The sequence below is a fragment of the Cajanus cajan genome, chromosome 3 (genome assembly GCF_000230855.2).
Source record: "Cajanus cajan strain Asha chromosome 3, NIPB_CcT2T_4, whole genome shotgun sequence".
Classification (NCBI taxonomy): domain Eukaryota; kingdom Viridiplantae; phylum Streptophyta; class Magnoliopsida; order Fabales; family Fabaceae; genus Cajanus; species Cajanus cajan.
Genome location: NC_138519.1, coordinates 74,876,772 through 74,889,817, shown reverse-complemented (window position 1 = coordinate 74,889,817; position 13,046 = coordinate 74,876,772). Strand labels below are relative to the sequence as shown.

The 13,046-nt window shown below is 33.4% G+C and overlaps 2 protein-coding genes across 2 annotated transcripts; one reads left to right on the top strand and one right to left on the bottom strand.

Moving 5' to 3' along the window:
* Positions 1-4,090: 4,090 nt before the first annotated feature.
* Positions 4,091-9,284, top strand: LOC109806691 (nodulin MtN21 /EamA-like transporter family protein). The gene is made up of 7 exons (XM_020369164.3): positions 4,091-4,713; positions 4,815-4,862; positions 6,798-6,920; positions 7,467-7,616; positions 7,981-8,152; positions 8,411-8,471; positions 8,772-9,284. Exons 1-7 carry the CDS (start codon positions 4,150-4,152, stop codon positions 8,872-8,874), a joined length of 1,221 nt encoding a protein of 406 aa, XP_020224753.1. The 5' UTR covers positions 4,091-4,149; the 3' UTR covers positions 8,875-9,284.
* A 460-nt stretch (positions 9,285-9,744) lies between these two features.
* Positions 9,745-12,632, bottom strand: LOC109805509 (uncharacterized protein At1g65710). The gene is made up of 2 exons (XM_020367597.3): positions 11,154-12,632; positions 9,745-10,935 (listed from the first exon to the last, which is right to left on the bottom strand). The coding sequence occupies exons 1-2, from the start codon at positions 12,372-12,374 to the stop codon at positions 9,994-9,996; spliced, it is 2,163 nt and encodes a 720-aa protein (XP_020223186.1). The 5' UTR covers positions 12,375-12,632; the 3' UTR covers positions 9,745-9,993.
* Positions 12,633-13,046: the final 414 nt, after the last annotated feature.

Sequence of the window (13,046 nt, the reverse complement as noted above, 5' to 3'; positions counted from 1 at the left end):
TTCCATTCTATAAAATGATTCAAAATATTGTCAATCCCTTACTTGTTATATATTATACTATATCAAGGTAAATGAACATTAATAAATTATTTTTTATTCACCTAATCATTATAATATTTTTGTTATAAAAATCTTTTAAAAACAATATTATAAAATTTAGCAATCAAATGTAAATAGAACTCAAATACATCCTTTCAGTGGCAATGGCAATTGCAATAACTTGCTATTTTCTACATATTTTTGAAAACTTATTAATTTTTATTTGTATCTGAATTTATAGTATTACTTTTCTATTTGTAGAGGGCGTTTAAAGGGATTTACATTATCCGAAGGAAATTCCCAAACTTATAAACCATTGAAAAGGAGTAGCCGTGCACTCAAAACTGTTCCGGAGTTTCAAATCGAACATCACAAATGTTTGACAATTTCATCCCTCATTTGAATAAACTCTTCTTAATGCAATATTTCAACTTATACGGTATAGCCAAGTCTATTAAATTTTTCATGTATTCATACTTGGTTTTAATTTTTTTCTTTTTATTCCCTATTTTATCTATGATACAAAACCAAAAAATGAGGTGGTGGGTGTAAATGTCAAAACATTTGAATTGCCTTATACGAAAAAAAAAAAACACACATAAAGGGAATACCAAACACTACTTAGTTTATTTTCAACGCATTGCATAGATTCTTTCTCATGAATAATAGAGAACAAAACTCTTGTATCCCATTATTATTCACATGACAATTAATTTCTGTTCTTCCTTAATATAATCAACTTACATCACATATGTTGCTTGAGTGAAAAGCATCCACGTATTTTATCCAAATAAAGGTTTTAAAAGGTTTAAATTCAATGATGCTTTTTCAGCCCCGCGGTGTATAACGCGTTCCAAAGATAAAGTCGTAGATGGCTCTTGAGTCTTCATTGTTAGAGTTTCATAAAAATAATATAATAAAAAAAAGGAAAGCATATAAATTAACCAACAAGTGTACTAATTTAATTTTAAATATTAATGACTCACCTAACCCTGTGGGTCCAGTGTGTGTCTTTTTTTATATGTCAATGCTAAATTGCTACGTAACTAAAATCTTATCATCATAAAGACAAAACATGTTGGATTAAGCAGTCTTTGGAAATCTTCTGCTCTTACTTTTTCGTTTGTTTCTTTGCTGAACACTTCTTCGTTTTCTTATTAAAAAAATAAACCTTAAATCCACTTTTGATCCTTATAATTATACATAAATATGCAATTTTGATCCCCATGTTTTTTTTTTAAATTATACTTCACCTATTAACATATCATTTAAAATTAAATAATTAGTATATTGCCAAACAGTTAGTTAGACATATAGAATAATAATAGTATTAAAATTTTAAAAAACATTGTTTAAATAGATTATACTTTTTAATTGGAATTAAAGAAAAACATAATATATATATAGTAAAACACAATGTTATTTTCTGCATATATAAAAATCAGCATGACTAAGTCATCCATTGGTACATGAGTATTTTGTGTTTAATTTTGAATAACATGATAATGAGTGAACACATCGCTTAATTTCAAAAATTAAAGAAAACAAATTTATAATAAAAAAATTTGAACCAAAAATGCTCAATTGCGTAACTTTAAGAACCTAAATTGAATTTAAACCTAAAAAAATTAGTTAATGCACTTAAAATAAAGTTATAACAAAGGAGTCTAATAATTAGTTAGTTAAATTGGGTGTTAAGCGTTGTGAACTCTATATGATATATACTGGATTCAATTTTCATAAAAAAAATTAAAAATTAAAAACTTTTTTTTATCACTAACGATAAATAGTGGTGCGTGATTATTCTAACTTAACAATAATATAAACCAAAAAAATCGCCTTTTTTTTTTGTAAGTGCTGGTGTATTTCGCTAAATCCCTTTCCTTAGCTAAGCCCAATGGATCTGAGTCAGCCACAACTAAATTTGAGCCCAAAACCACAACCACTTCGGCTCGCCTCTCATGAATTTGAAACTTTTTTTTTTTTTTTTTTCCGTTCCTGGAGTATCACCGCCGATAGCGGTCACTAATCTCCTCTCTTTGGAGGCACCTCAAAGCTTGGGATAACTGGCCCCAAAATTTAACGCAGCTGCATAGACAAAGCAAGATTCGAATTCCTGACCTTGCTTAAGCATGGATCAACTCCTATCGCTGAACCACACGCTTGAGATTCATGAATTTGAAACTTATTAAACGAGTAAGAGTAAAAAAAATGTTGTAATATAGTATTGATAAGAAAATCAATAGGTGGTATTATGTGTTTATTTATATTATATCATAAATCATGAATTTATTAAAATGTGAACGCATATTAGAATATTTACTCTTTAAAATAGATTACTTATTAAAGAAATAGATCCCTTCCCTACTTCCCTACATCCCTTCCTTTTTTCTTTAAAATGTATTAATTTTTATATAAAAAAATAATAGGTGAATTAAGTTTCGAATATTTATAATGATTAGAGGAGGATTCAAAGTTCAATTAGGTTATCTACTATCAATGCCTTCACACTCGTAGGAGAAATCAATTTCATGTTCTTGTAAGATATAAATTTATATTTTACCAACTCAATCAAACTTTATTGGCAATGTATTATTTTAGTGAAAGGTAAATAGGAAACATGATTTATAACATTTTTTCAAATTATTTTATAACATTTAATTGAGGAGATGAAAAAGTAATTTACATAACTTTAAAAAAAACTTTTTTTTGTAAGTGAACAAAATTTACGAGAAAAAAAATTACATTGTCTTTTTTTATAGTTTTATTATTAGACTATCCCAACATGTAATTGAGATGTGTTATTGAAGATATTATTTGACTTAGCTTATATGCATCTCATACTATAAGTTGGTTGGCAAGTGAAGTATCTCAACTTATAACTGAGATGTGTTACTTGAAATATTATTTGATTTAGTCTCTACGTATTCATGTTATAAATTGGTAGGCAAGTAGATTATCCCAATATTGTAAGTGACATGTGTTATTTGGAGAGTTTTGTAAATAAAAAAAAATTGTAACCAACTTAATTTTTGTACTCAAAGTAACTCGTCATTTTTTCAATTAAAGACTCGTATCACACACTAAATTTAATAATTAATTATCGTAATTGAGTACCAAAATATGTTACTCAATAATAAGATGTAATTTTAACAAAATCTTGTGATTTTAAAGGCTTAAGAAACATAATAATCAAATATAAAGTCTTCACTATAAGGTAAAAATAACCATAATATACTTTTGAATATTCTGAATTTGGACAAACAACTAGATTATCTCTAGTATTTTTTTTTTTTTAAATTGAAACATTTTCTAAACTACTCTTACCCTTAGTATCAACTAAGAGATTTATTCTTATATGCTCAAAAGTTTTACATTATTTAGGAGTTATGACCAATAATAGTTTATAAACACTCTTTTCTCTTAATTTATCAAAACTTTTCAAAGATAAAATTATAACTATCCGATGTAAATTAAAATAAACAATACTTAAAATGTAATTATACTTACAATATCAACAAATTTACTACCAAAAAAAATTGCTATACAAATATCCTTCTTTCTAAACAAATAATTTTTTTTAAAGTTATAATGGATCATTATTCATGTAAGATAATTAAATTTTATGTTACTATAATTCTCACCTAAAGTTGAGAACCTTATCTCGAAGAACAACGATTTTTTTTGTGCTATTATTTATTATCACGTCGTAAAATAAGAATGAGGAACAACACTCTTTTCATGACATACACGTTACAAAATATGAATAAAAAAGGGTTAATTATTACAACGTAGAGAATATATATATATATATATATATATATATATATATATATATATATATATATATATATATTTATCCTATGCTAAAAATATAAAAAGAAAAAATCTATTTTATTTTTTTTTGAAGGAAAAAAAATCTATTTTATTTTCTATCAAACAAAATATCTTTAATTTAGTTTCAAAATATACGATGCCTGTGAGTAAATTTCTATAGTAATCGGTAAATATTAAAATTTGGCTTAAATATATTTAATTCATAAGGACCACAAATTTATCGTTATTGTTTCTGATACTAAACGCAACACATCACCCACTCTCACTCCAACCATGGCGTCGTCGTGGTGGTGCTCCTCTCCCTCCGCCACCCTCGCCGTCACCACCACCCGCCACTCTTCTGTCACTCCCCACACTTCCCAATTCCGCATCCAAACCCTCCCATTCCCCCCTCCCTCCTTCCTTCTCACCACCGCATCCCCCTCTTCCCTCCGATTTAGGGTTCCATGCTCCAACAAAACCGCCTTCGGAACCCAGTCGCCGAGTTCGCCTCCGCCGGACGCCGTGGACTGCGTGGGAACGGGGCAAGACGTGGAGTGTCTGGTCAATTCGGAAGAGAAGGAACCGCAATTGGAACCGTCGGCGCCGTGTCTGGCGGAGGCGCTTTGGGAATGGGCGGTGCTGGTGTCGCCGTTCTTCTTCTGGGGAACGACGATGGTGGCGATGAAGGAGGTGCTTCCGAAATGCGGTCCGTTCTTCGTTTCCGCCTTTCGCCTCATTCCGGCGGGGTTTCTTCTGGTGGGGTTCGCCGCGTGGAGAGGGAGGCCTCTCCCCTCAGGCTTCAATGCGTGGATTTCCATCACGCTTTTCGCCCTCGTCGATGCCGCTTGCTTTCAGGTCCTTCTTCGTAATTTCGCTCGCTGCATGTGTCATGTGTGATGTGTGTGCTTTTTACTATGCGAACTCTTTTGGACTTTGATTTATGCGCATTGTAACAGGGTTTTCTAGCAGAAGGGTTGCAGAGGACTTCCGCTGGTTTGGGCAGTGTAAGTTGCTACTACTATTATCAATTCAATAACTTTAATTCCTGTTATTAATCCTCTTATCTACTGCAAGTTGAATTGAGTTTTTTATTTGATGAATGGGAATTACAGAAACAAGGAGCAACAAAAGAAAACAGAAAAAAAAAAAAAAACTAACTACCCTAGGAAAAAGAGCTCCTAGAGTTTATACAAGTATATGAAACATCTGTATCGGGGAAGTTTACAATGGGATAAGAGGCTCACAACCATTAACTCCAATTTAGCTAACCAGTCGGCACAATTTTTTTATAAACCATGGGATTAGTATAGTTTATACAAGGCTCTAAATTTAGCTACTAGAGGATGAAATATAGAAATACTCATTTATTTATAAAAGACAAAGCATTGTGCGAGTTGGATTGAGTTAATATTTCATAAATAAGGTCAAGCTTTGTAGATTAAAAAAAATCATAGTTGGGATAAAAGACTTTATTATTAATCATGGCAACATAGATGGATACACAATTTTTTTTTTTTAGAATCTCATTCAATCGTGCATTGTTATGAATGTTATTGTTATTGACTTTTATAATAATTTATAATAACTATTGCAAAAGTCTAGGATGTTTTCCACTGATTAATAATGTAAAAATGATTACTACATCTATAGCAAATGAAAATTAAACCAATATTATTTTGAGATTACTTTTGATAAACTATAAGTTTAATAATTTTAATACAGTCAACTAATTATAAATCATTTTAGGAATAATTTTTAAAGTAATTATTACAAAAACAATTTTCTTTCCTAAATTGTTTTAATTGGAACTTGATATCAAAAATAAAATGGAGACATTGGAAATAACATCTTAATTAACTGAAGGATATTTTAAGGATGTCGTTACCTAAAATTTGCTTTTATTTTAGTTCATTAAACATTTTTTTAATTTATATTTGCGTCCGGGTAAATATAGTTTAGGCTGCACTTTTCTCCAGCTTAACAACTTTGAAATTTTACTAAAATTTTCACAAATAACTCAATATCTCTACAACAAAAGGTTTTCAACACAATTTTTTTATTTTATAAAACCCTTTTCCTTTTAATGCTATATAACCTCAGTGTTTTAACTAAGCAACCATTGCTTATATCTAGTTTGTGTTGGTGTACGAGTTCGACGTCAATTGCTTTATAAGCATTTTCACAAATAAGAACCTATGTAGATGCTCTAAAATGCTGTTTGTATATGTGTATCCTAGGGGATATAATTGAATTATTATGGGTGTAATTTGTAGGGATGTAAGTGGTCAGACTGGATTTTGATTAATACGTTACTCAATTTGATCAAAATTTAACAAGTTAAACTGAATCAAATTTGTGCATTTTTATTAAAAAATCTAGTCCAACCTAATTGAATTAATATAATTGAATTTATTATTTTCAAAAAATTAAACATTTTAGAATAAATTTAAATTATTTGATATTTTATTATAAATGCAATGTTATAAATACATAAAACTAATAATTATACAAATTAAATTTTAAAATAAATTTGTTGACTTATTACATTGTTATCACCCTAAACAATTAAGATTTTTATATAAAAAAAATTTAAAAGGCATTTGATTTTGTTACAATGTTTTCAATTCGAATGGCAAATAATAATAGTAATACATTCTAAAATTCAAAATAGATTTATACTAAACTGTAGATTATTATTGTTATTATTATTATTATTACTGAGTGGAGTTGTATCACGGATAAAAAAAACACATGTAGTGTCAGGTTCTATCGGGTCGGGTATAACCCGAACCTCAAAAAATCCAAATCAATCTCATTGGGTCGGTTACCGTATACCCCTAGTAATTTGATTTTAGTGAATGTTGATTCAAATTCTACTTTCCACATCTGACAGCAATGATGTTTGCTTGCTTTAATTATCTAACGTGGATATATTGCAGGTTATAATTGATTCGCAGCCTTTGACTGTGGCTGTACTTGCTGCTTTGTTATTTGGTGAGTCAATTGGAGTTGTTGGAGCTGTTGGGCTTGCACTTGGTGTCATAGGACTTGTACTACTCGAGGTAAACTTTGATTCTGCATTTAATTCTAACAAAAAATCAGTAAATTAACTATCGTGTCTTAAAGCACAGCCCAGAATTAGCAGTTGAATTCTTATATATTTGATTTAGAAGGATGTTAAGGATTAAAAGATATGTATTGCAATTTTTACCATGGTATCTAGAAGATTCACAGTTACCAAGTTTACTGTTTTTTTTGGTTTGAAATATTACCTGCTTTCCTATCTTGAGATGCTTAAGGATAAAGGTTAATAAATATACATGGACAAAAAAATTTTAATAGAAGTAAAATATTAATATATTTGGACAAAATATCTTTGTTTAATATATTTGACTTATATTTATAATGGTGGGATAACAAATGTGGGTATATTTGAGAAAAAATATCAATTAGACTTTAAAATTTCAAAACATCATTTGTTTTGGAGATAAAAAAAGAGGCTAAAATATTTAAATAAATGGGAAGGAGATAATATACAATTTCTGTGAGCCTGTCAAATACCTTCTACGTATTATTTAGTAATGCAAGCAGTGATGAATTCGTTGCAGTTACCCGTCCTATCATTTGATGAAAGCAACTTCTCACTGTGGGGCAGTGGCGAGTGGTGGATGCTTCTTGCAGCTCAGAGTATGGCAGTCGGCACGGTCATGGTTCGGTGGGTCTCAAAATACTCTGATCCTGTCATGGCAACTGGATGGGTGTGCTTCAAATCCCCTTTAGACTTTAGTGTTTCTTAATTTTATGCTGATTACCATTGTTATATACTTATGAAACTTAACTGAATGATTTTGTGCGTGTTTCAATTTTTGCTAAATTATGAATTTGATATGCTGGACTCTATTTTATGGTTCATGATAGTTGCAGCAATATTTATTTCTGCAGATGTGTTTAGAGTATCATATATTTTAACAATAAGTTTGGATCTGAAACTAGAAAAAGAAAGAAAAAAAAACTTATCTAAGAGGAAAGGGGCAGGCAATGGAGGAAGTTTTATAGCAAAATAAAGTATGGTTTAAGAACTCTGTGTAAGCATATAGCTTAAAACTTTACTCTATTTTGCAGCATATGGTTATTGGTGGTCTCCCACTTGTGCTTTTCTCAGTTCTTAACAATGACCCTGCTGTGAGTGGCAGTCTTAAAGAGTACAGTTCGACTGATATATTGGCTCTCCTCTACACATCCATTTTTGGAAGCGCTGTCAGCTATGGTGTATTCTTTTATAGTGCAACTAAAGGTCTGTATGTTTCTCCTTTCAAGATCTTTCTTTTCTTCATCATTGAATTTCCTTTTATGATCTCGTAAGTTATACAAATTCCAGTTTCCATGTTAAATCCAAAATGGTTCATTTTTTCTTTCATAGTGTAATGACCGTATTATTGTTGCAGCTCTAGCTTTAATTTGTACTCAGATTTGGAATTTCCTTTTCAAAATCCATATTGATCCCATAAAAAATAAAACACCATATTGACGTTGCATTTGTGATGCACTGCAGGTAGCTTGACCAAGCTCAGTTCACTCACGTTTTTGACCCCAATGTTTGCTTCAATTTTTGGGTAAGGCCACCTGACAATGGGAAAGAGTCGGATGATTTTCAAGTAATTTCAGATTTTGACTAGTAAGGTCATTAAGGAGAAAAAGTAACCACCTTTTACATCTATAAATTCTGGAAGAGAATAACAATCCAGTGGCATCCTTCATAATTTTTTGAAGTCTTGACCGCTCAAGGTCATAACTAATTTTTATACTTTTGCTACTCGTATTTCCTCTAGCAATTCGCATTTTCTTTCATATTTCAGGTTTATGTGCCTCTCTGAGGACATTTGTAAGACTCACATTTTGCTTTGGTATTTTAGGTTTCTCTATCTTGGCGAGACTTTCTCTTCTGTACAGCTAGCTGGGGCCTTAGTAACTGTGGTGGGAATATACATGGTTAATTTCAGAAACAATTCTGAATAAATTGCCATTTTTGTTTGGTTCTTTCAACCTAATCCCATCCGATGGAAAATAATTTCTCGGGGAATTAGATGTTTACCGTGAACTCAAATTGGGAATGCTAGAAGCAAGGTTGGACACGCGCAGAGGAGAAATTTGAGTGATATACAACTGAGCCCTTGTGATCATGCTTTGTGGTGTAAATACAATTTTGTTTTGTTATTTAATTTTGGCTTCCAGCCTCTTCCTAGGCAATATACCAAAAACTTGGAAGCCTTCCATCGGAATGAATTGTTTCCGTAAAGGTGTTTTTTTGTTGTATAAGATGGCTTACGCATTACAATAAGACTGAACAAAATGTATATATTATTATTGCAAATTTTGTGTATAGTGAACCTGCTCTGAAAGAAATATACATATTGGGCCCATGACTATATTCAGCACAATAGCAAGTAGGAAATGCTATATTTGTGTTATAGTGTGGACTAATAGCATATGTTGATACTAGTATCTGCAATGATGGTGCCATGATGCTACTTTTATTTAATTAGACTAAAAGCTATATAATTTTTGTACTATTTAGTTTATGCGCATAAGAACACTTAAATATGAAAATATCCAAATTTATAAAGCGAAATAAACTTATATTAAAGCACTAATCAAAATCAGTAGTCATAACAAATATAACATTGCAACAAACCAGAACTTTTTACATTAAAATGCAGAAAAGCTGCGCTAGCCAGAAGTCAATTTCAAGTCTGCAACATACACGATGACGAGACCCCAAGATTAGATTATAGAACACACAATACCACAACTGTAATAAACTCTGTTAATTAATTTCACTTACCAGCTTTTATATCCATTTCCGTTTGAAAATTATAACATATACCATTGGAATTGTAACATATATCATTGTCCGAGTTGATATATATGAAGCTAAAAAGTATGACCAATCACCTGTTTATAATTTGAAGAAATAAAAAACATAAAGCTACAAGTGAAGAGATGAGTGGTCAGAATTGTTAATTTTGACCTTAATTAAATGAGAACTGGCTGCAAAGTGGGCAACTCCAAACAGAAGGAATGTTAAACTTGTCGAGTATTTAAGTTACAACATGGAAGTGAATTCATTCAACACATCTATGTGGGTGTAGATGCTGTGACAACAGGTATGTTGTGAAGAACTTTATTGGCACCAAGCCTGCCACGCCCTATCCCACTGCCGTGCTGATGATCACACTGTCTCCTTTTGCTATTCAATCTCTTCCCAACTCCATCCACATCACACCCTGCTTCAGATGATACCCTCCCTTCCAAGCCTAAAGGACTTTTCAGACTTTCCTCTCTGGAGCAGTTCAATCTTGAAGTCCAACTATCTTTTGATTCAACAGAACTTGGTTCCCATGATGAAGAAGAAATCCCCCAGTGCTGTTGACCACTACTCACCGTGAAGCTGTTGCTTCCTGAAGACTCTTGATCGTCCATGTCCACCCCACCAAATGAACCACCCCTATTCAATGTCACATACTTATGCAAGCTTGGTTCCATCACATCATCATCATTGACAACTAACATAGATTCTACAACAGGGTCCTCAGCATCAGGCTCCCCTTTCCCATAATCATTGGCACTCAACGGAACATTGTAATCATTCCTACTACACTGAAAAGATGGTGGACTTCTCCTGTCTTCTGCACCACAGAAATTCAAGTTGGTGTTAGAGTTGAGATCAGCAACAGCTTCAAGGATAGAGCAAGCTTTGGTAACACAAGCTGGGAGAGGAACAGAAGGTGTGCTCTTTTGATGAAAATTCTGGATATCTTCAAGCAGCAGTGAAGTGTAGGACTGTGGAGGATTCAATAGAGCTTCAGGGTTTAGGTCTAAATCCCGGGATCGCCTTGCAGATCTGCTTCTTGTTAATGTGTGAGGTTTTAGGTTGTCAACCCCCGGTGGCACCATTGTTTTCACAACAATATTATCAGTAATTGAAGGCTGCATTTTCACATCTTCCTCTTGTTGCACCTTTGTCTTGCAATTTGCAATCATGCCCTTGTCCAATACAGTTCTGCCGCCATTTGGTTTCTGCAATAAGGAAAAACACCATTGCATAATTTACATTAATCACATCAATAAGACTACTCAATTACTATACATGAACAAAATCTCATGTCAATTGGAGTTAGTCACTAAAATGAATGAAATTTTTTTCTAAATACTGATAAAATTTCAAGTCAATCCAAGTTTGTTAAAATCTTCAAACCTGAGAAATTCTGAACCAAATATTAAAGAGAGAGTAATACCTGAGTAGCTTCAATTTCAAATTCTTTTCTGGGTTTGTTTTGCACCCTGCTGTTGTTGTTGTTGGGTGTTGAATGTGGAAAAGCAAGGGAATTAGGCTCAATCTCACTGAGTGGATTTCTTTTGTAAGGTGATTGTTCTGCTTTCCTTGAAGAGCTGCGGCTAAGTGATGGCTGCTGCTGCTGACTCTCATTGAATGCTTTACCAGCATTTGCTGCATTCCCAATTGCTCTTGCAGGAGACTGAGATCGTGGCGAGGCAGCACCAACATTTCTCTTCACTGTGATCCTCTTGATGCCAGTGGCTGCTGCAGATTCACCACCACCATTGTTGTTACTCTTATCCATCACTAGTGAAGAGACAGTGGCAGGCACAGAAACCATTTTTCCAGGCCTAGAAACAGCGTTGCTATTATTGCTTCTTGCATTGGCAGCAGGTGTGGTGTTATCTGATGATCTTCTTCCAGGAGATCTACTGACTCTCCTCTCTCTACTGCTTGATCTTTGTTGCTGCTCTCTTTCCCTGCTTGGTGTTCTTCTCCTCCTTTCATGAGAAGAAGGCCTTGGACTCGGCGACTGGCGGTGCCGCGGCCGGTATTGATGTCTGTCATCCTCACACAATTCACTGCTGTTTTCACTTGCATTGGCTTTCCTTGTGTCCTCTTCATTGGAGATGGTGTCATTGTCACAGTGGTCAAAATCGTAGCTTCTCTTTGAGCCTGAGTACCTTCTCCTGTGTTCTCCAGAGGCAGCAACAGCATTGCCTGAAGAGCTTCTGCTGAGTCTCCCACACTGTATGAGAATAGCATCCACCTCTTCTTTCGTGCAGCTTGAAGTCCTCACTGCTACTACTGCTGGTGGTGGTGCTGCTGGTGCAGTTTTGTCACACATTGATTCAGTGGTGGCGTTCTGCTGAGCTGTGTTGGAGTTTCTCTCTCTGTCATCATGGCTCTTCCTGTGCTTGATGATAAAAATCTCTTTTTTCACATGCCCTTCACCTTCTGGCACTGTCTCATGCTTCTCTTCCACTTTCTTAGTGTTCTCCTTGTTCAGTTTCACTTCTGGGTCAGTTTCCACCTTGAGTTTGGAAACAGTGACACCACTAAGAGAAGGACTCTTCAGCTCAGGCACAGCAGGTGCTGTGGAAGAAGATGACTTGGTTGCAGCAAGAGGGGAAGGGTTAGAAGGAGAAGACTCTTTCTTCTTACTGAAACATGCACCCATGGAATTTTGAGAGAAAGATTCTCACCTGAAGAAAAATGGAAGGTGAAATGGTGTTAAGAAAGAAAGAAAAGGAGAATGGAATAGAATAGGGGGTGTGGAACGCTGTCCAAGAATCAATTTTTAAAAAAGATTGTAGCCTTTTTATTTGTGAGAGAGAGAGAAAATATTCAAAATTTGAAATGCAGAGCGGGCTGCAACACACAGATCCGTTAAGGGTCAAGTTGGGTTCTCTGACCCCACAAAATCACTAACTTAAATATCATAATGTCTTTTTTGACCATACATGGACGTACCACTACCACATACAGTAATAAATATTAAATAGCATTTTGCTTGCCCTTCTTATTCTGTCATCATTCAAATTTGGTACAACGGTTATACTCATTTGCTTGCCGTGTTGTATTTTATTTTTGTTGGTTAAATTAATAAGCAACGGCTACACGTTTGGAATTTGTAATGAACAAGAGTGTCTAGTCTACACAACTTCATCAACAAATCTGGCAATTGCCTTTACCAACCAGTCAACTGTGATGGTACAAGAACGCTTGAAAGGAAAAGACAGTCAAACTTTTTAAATTACAAAAATTAAAAAAGAAATAAACACTGACATTATCCAAATGTGCACTCCAATGCATAGCCCTTGATTATACGGTTCATCATTGAGTATTCAAT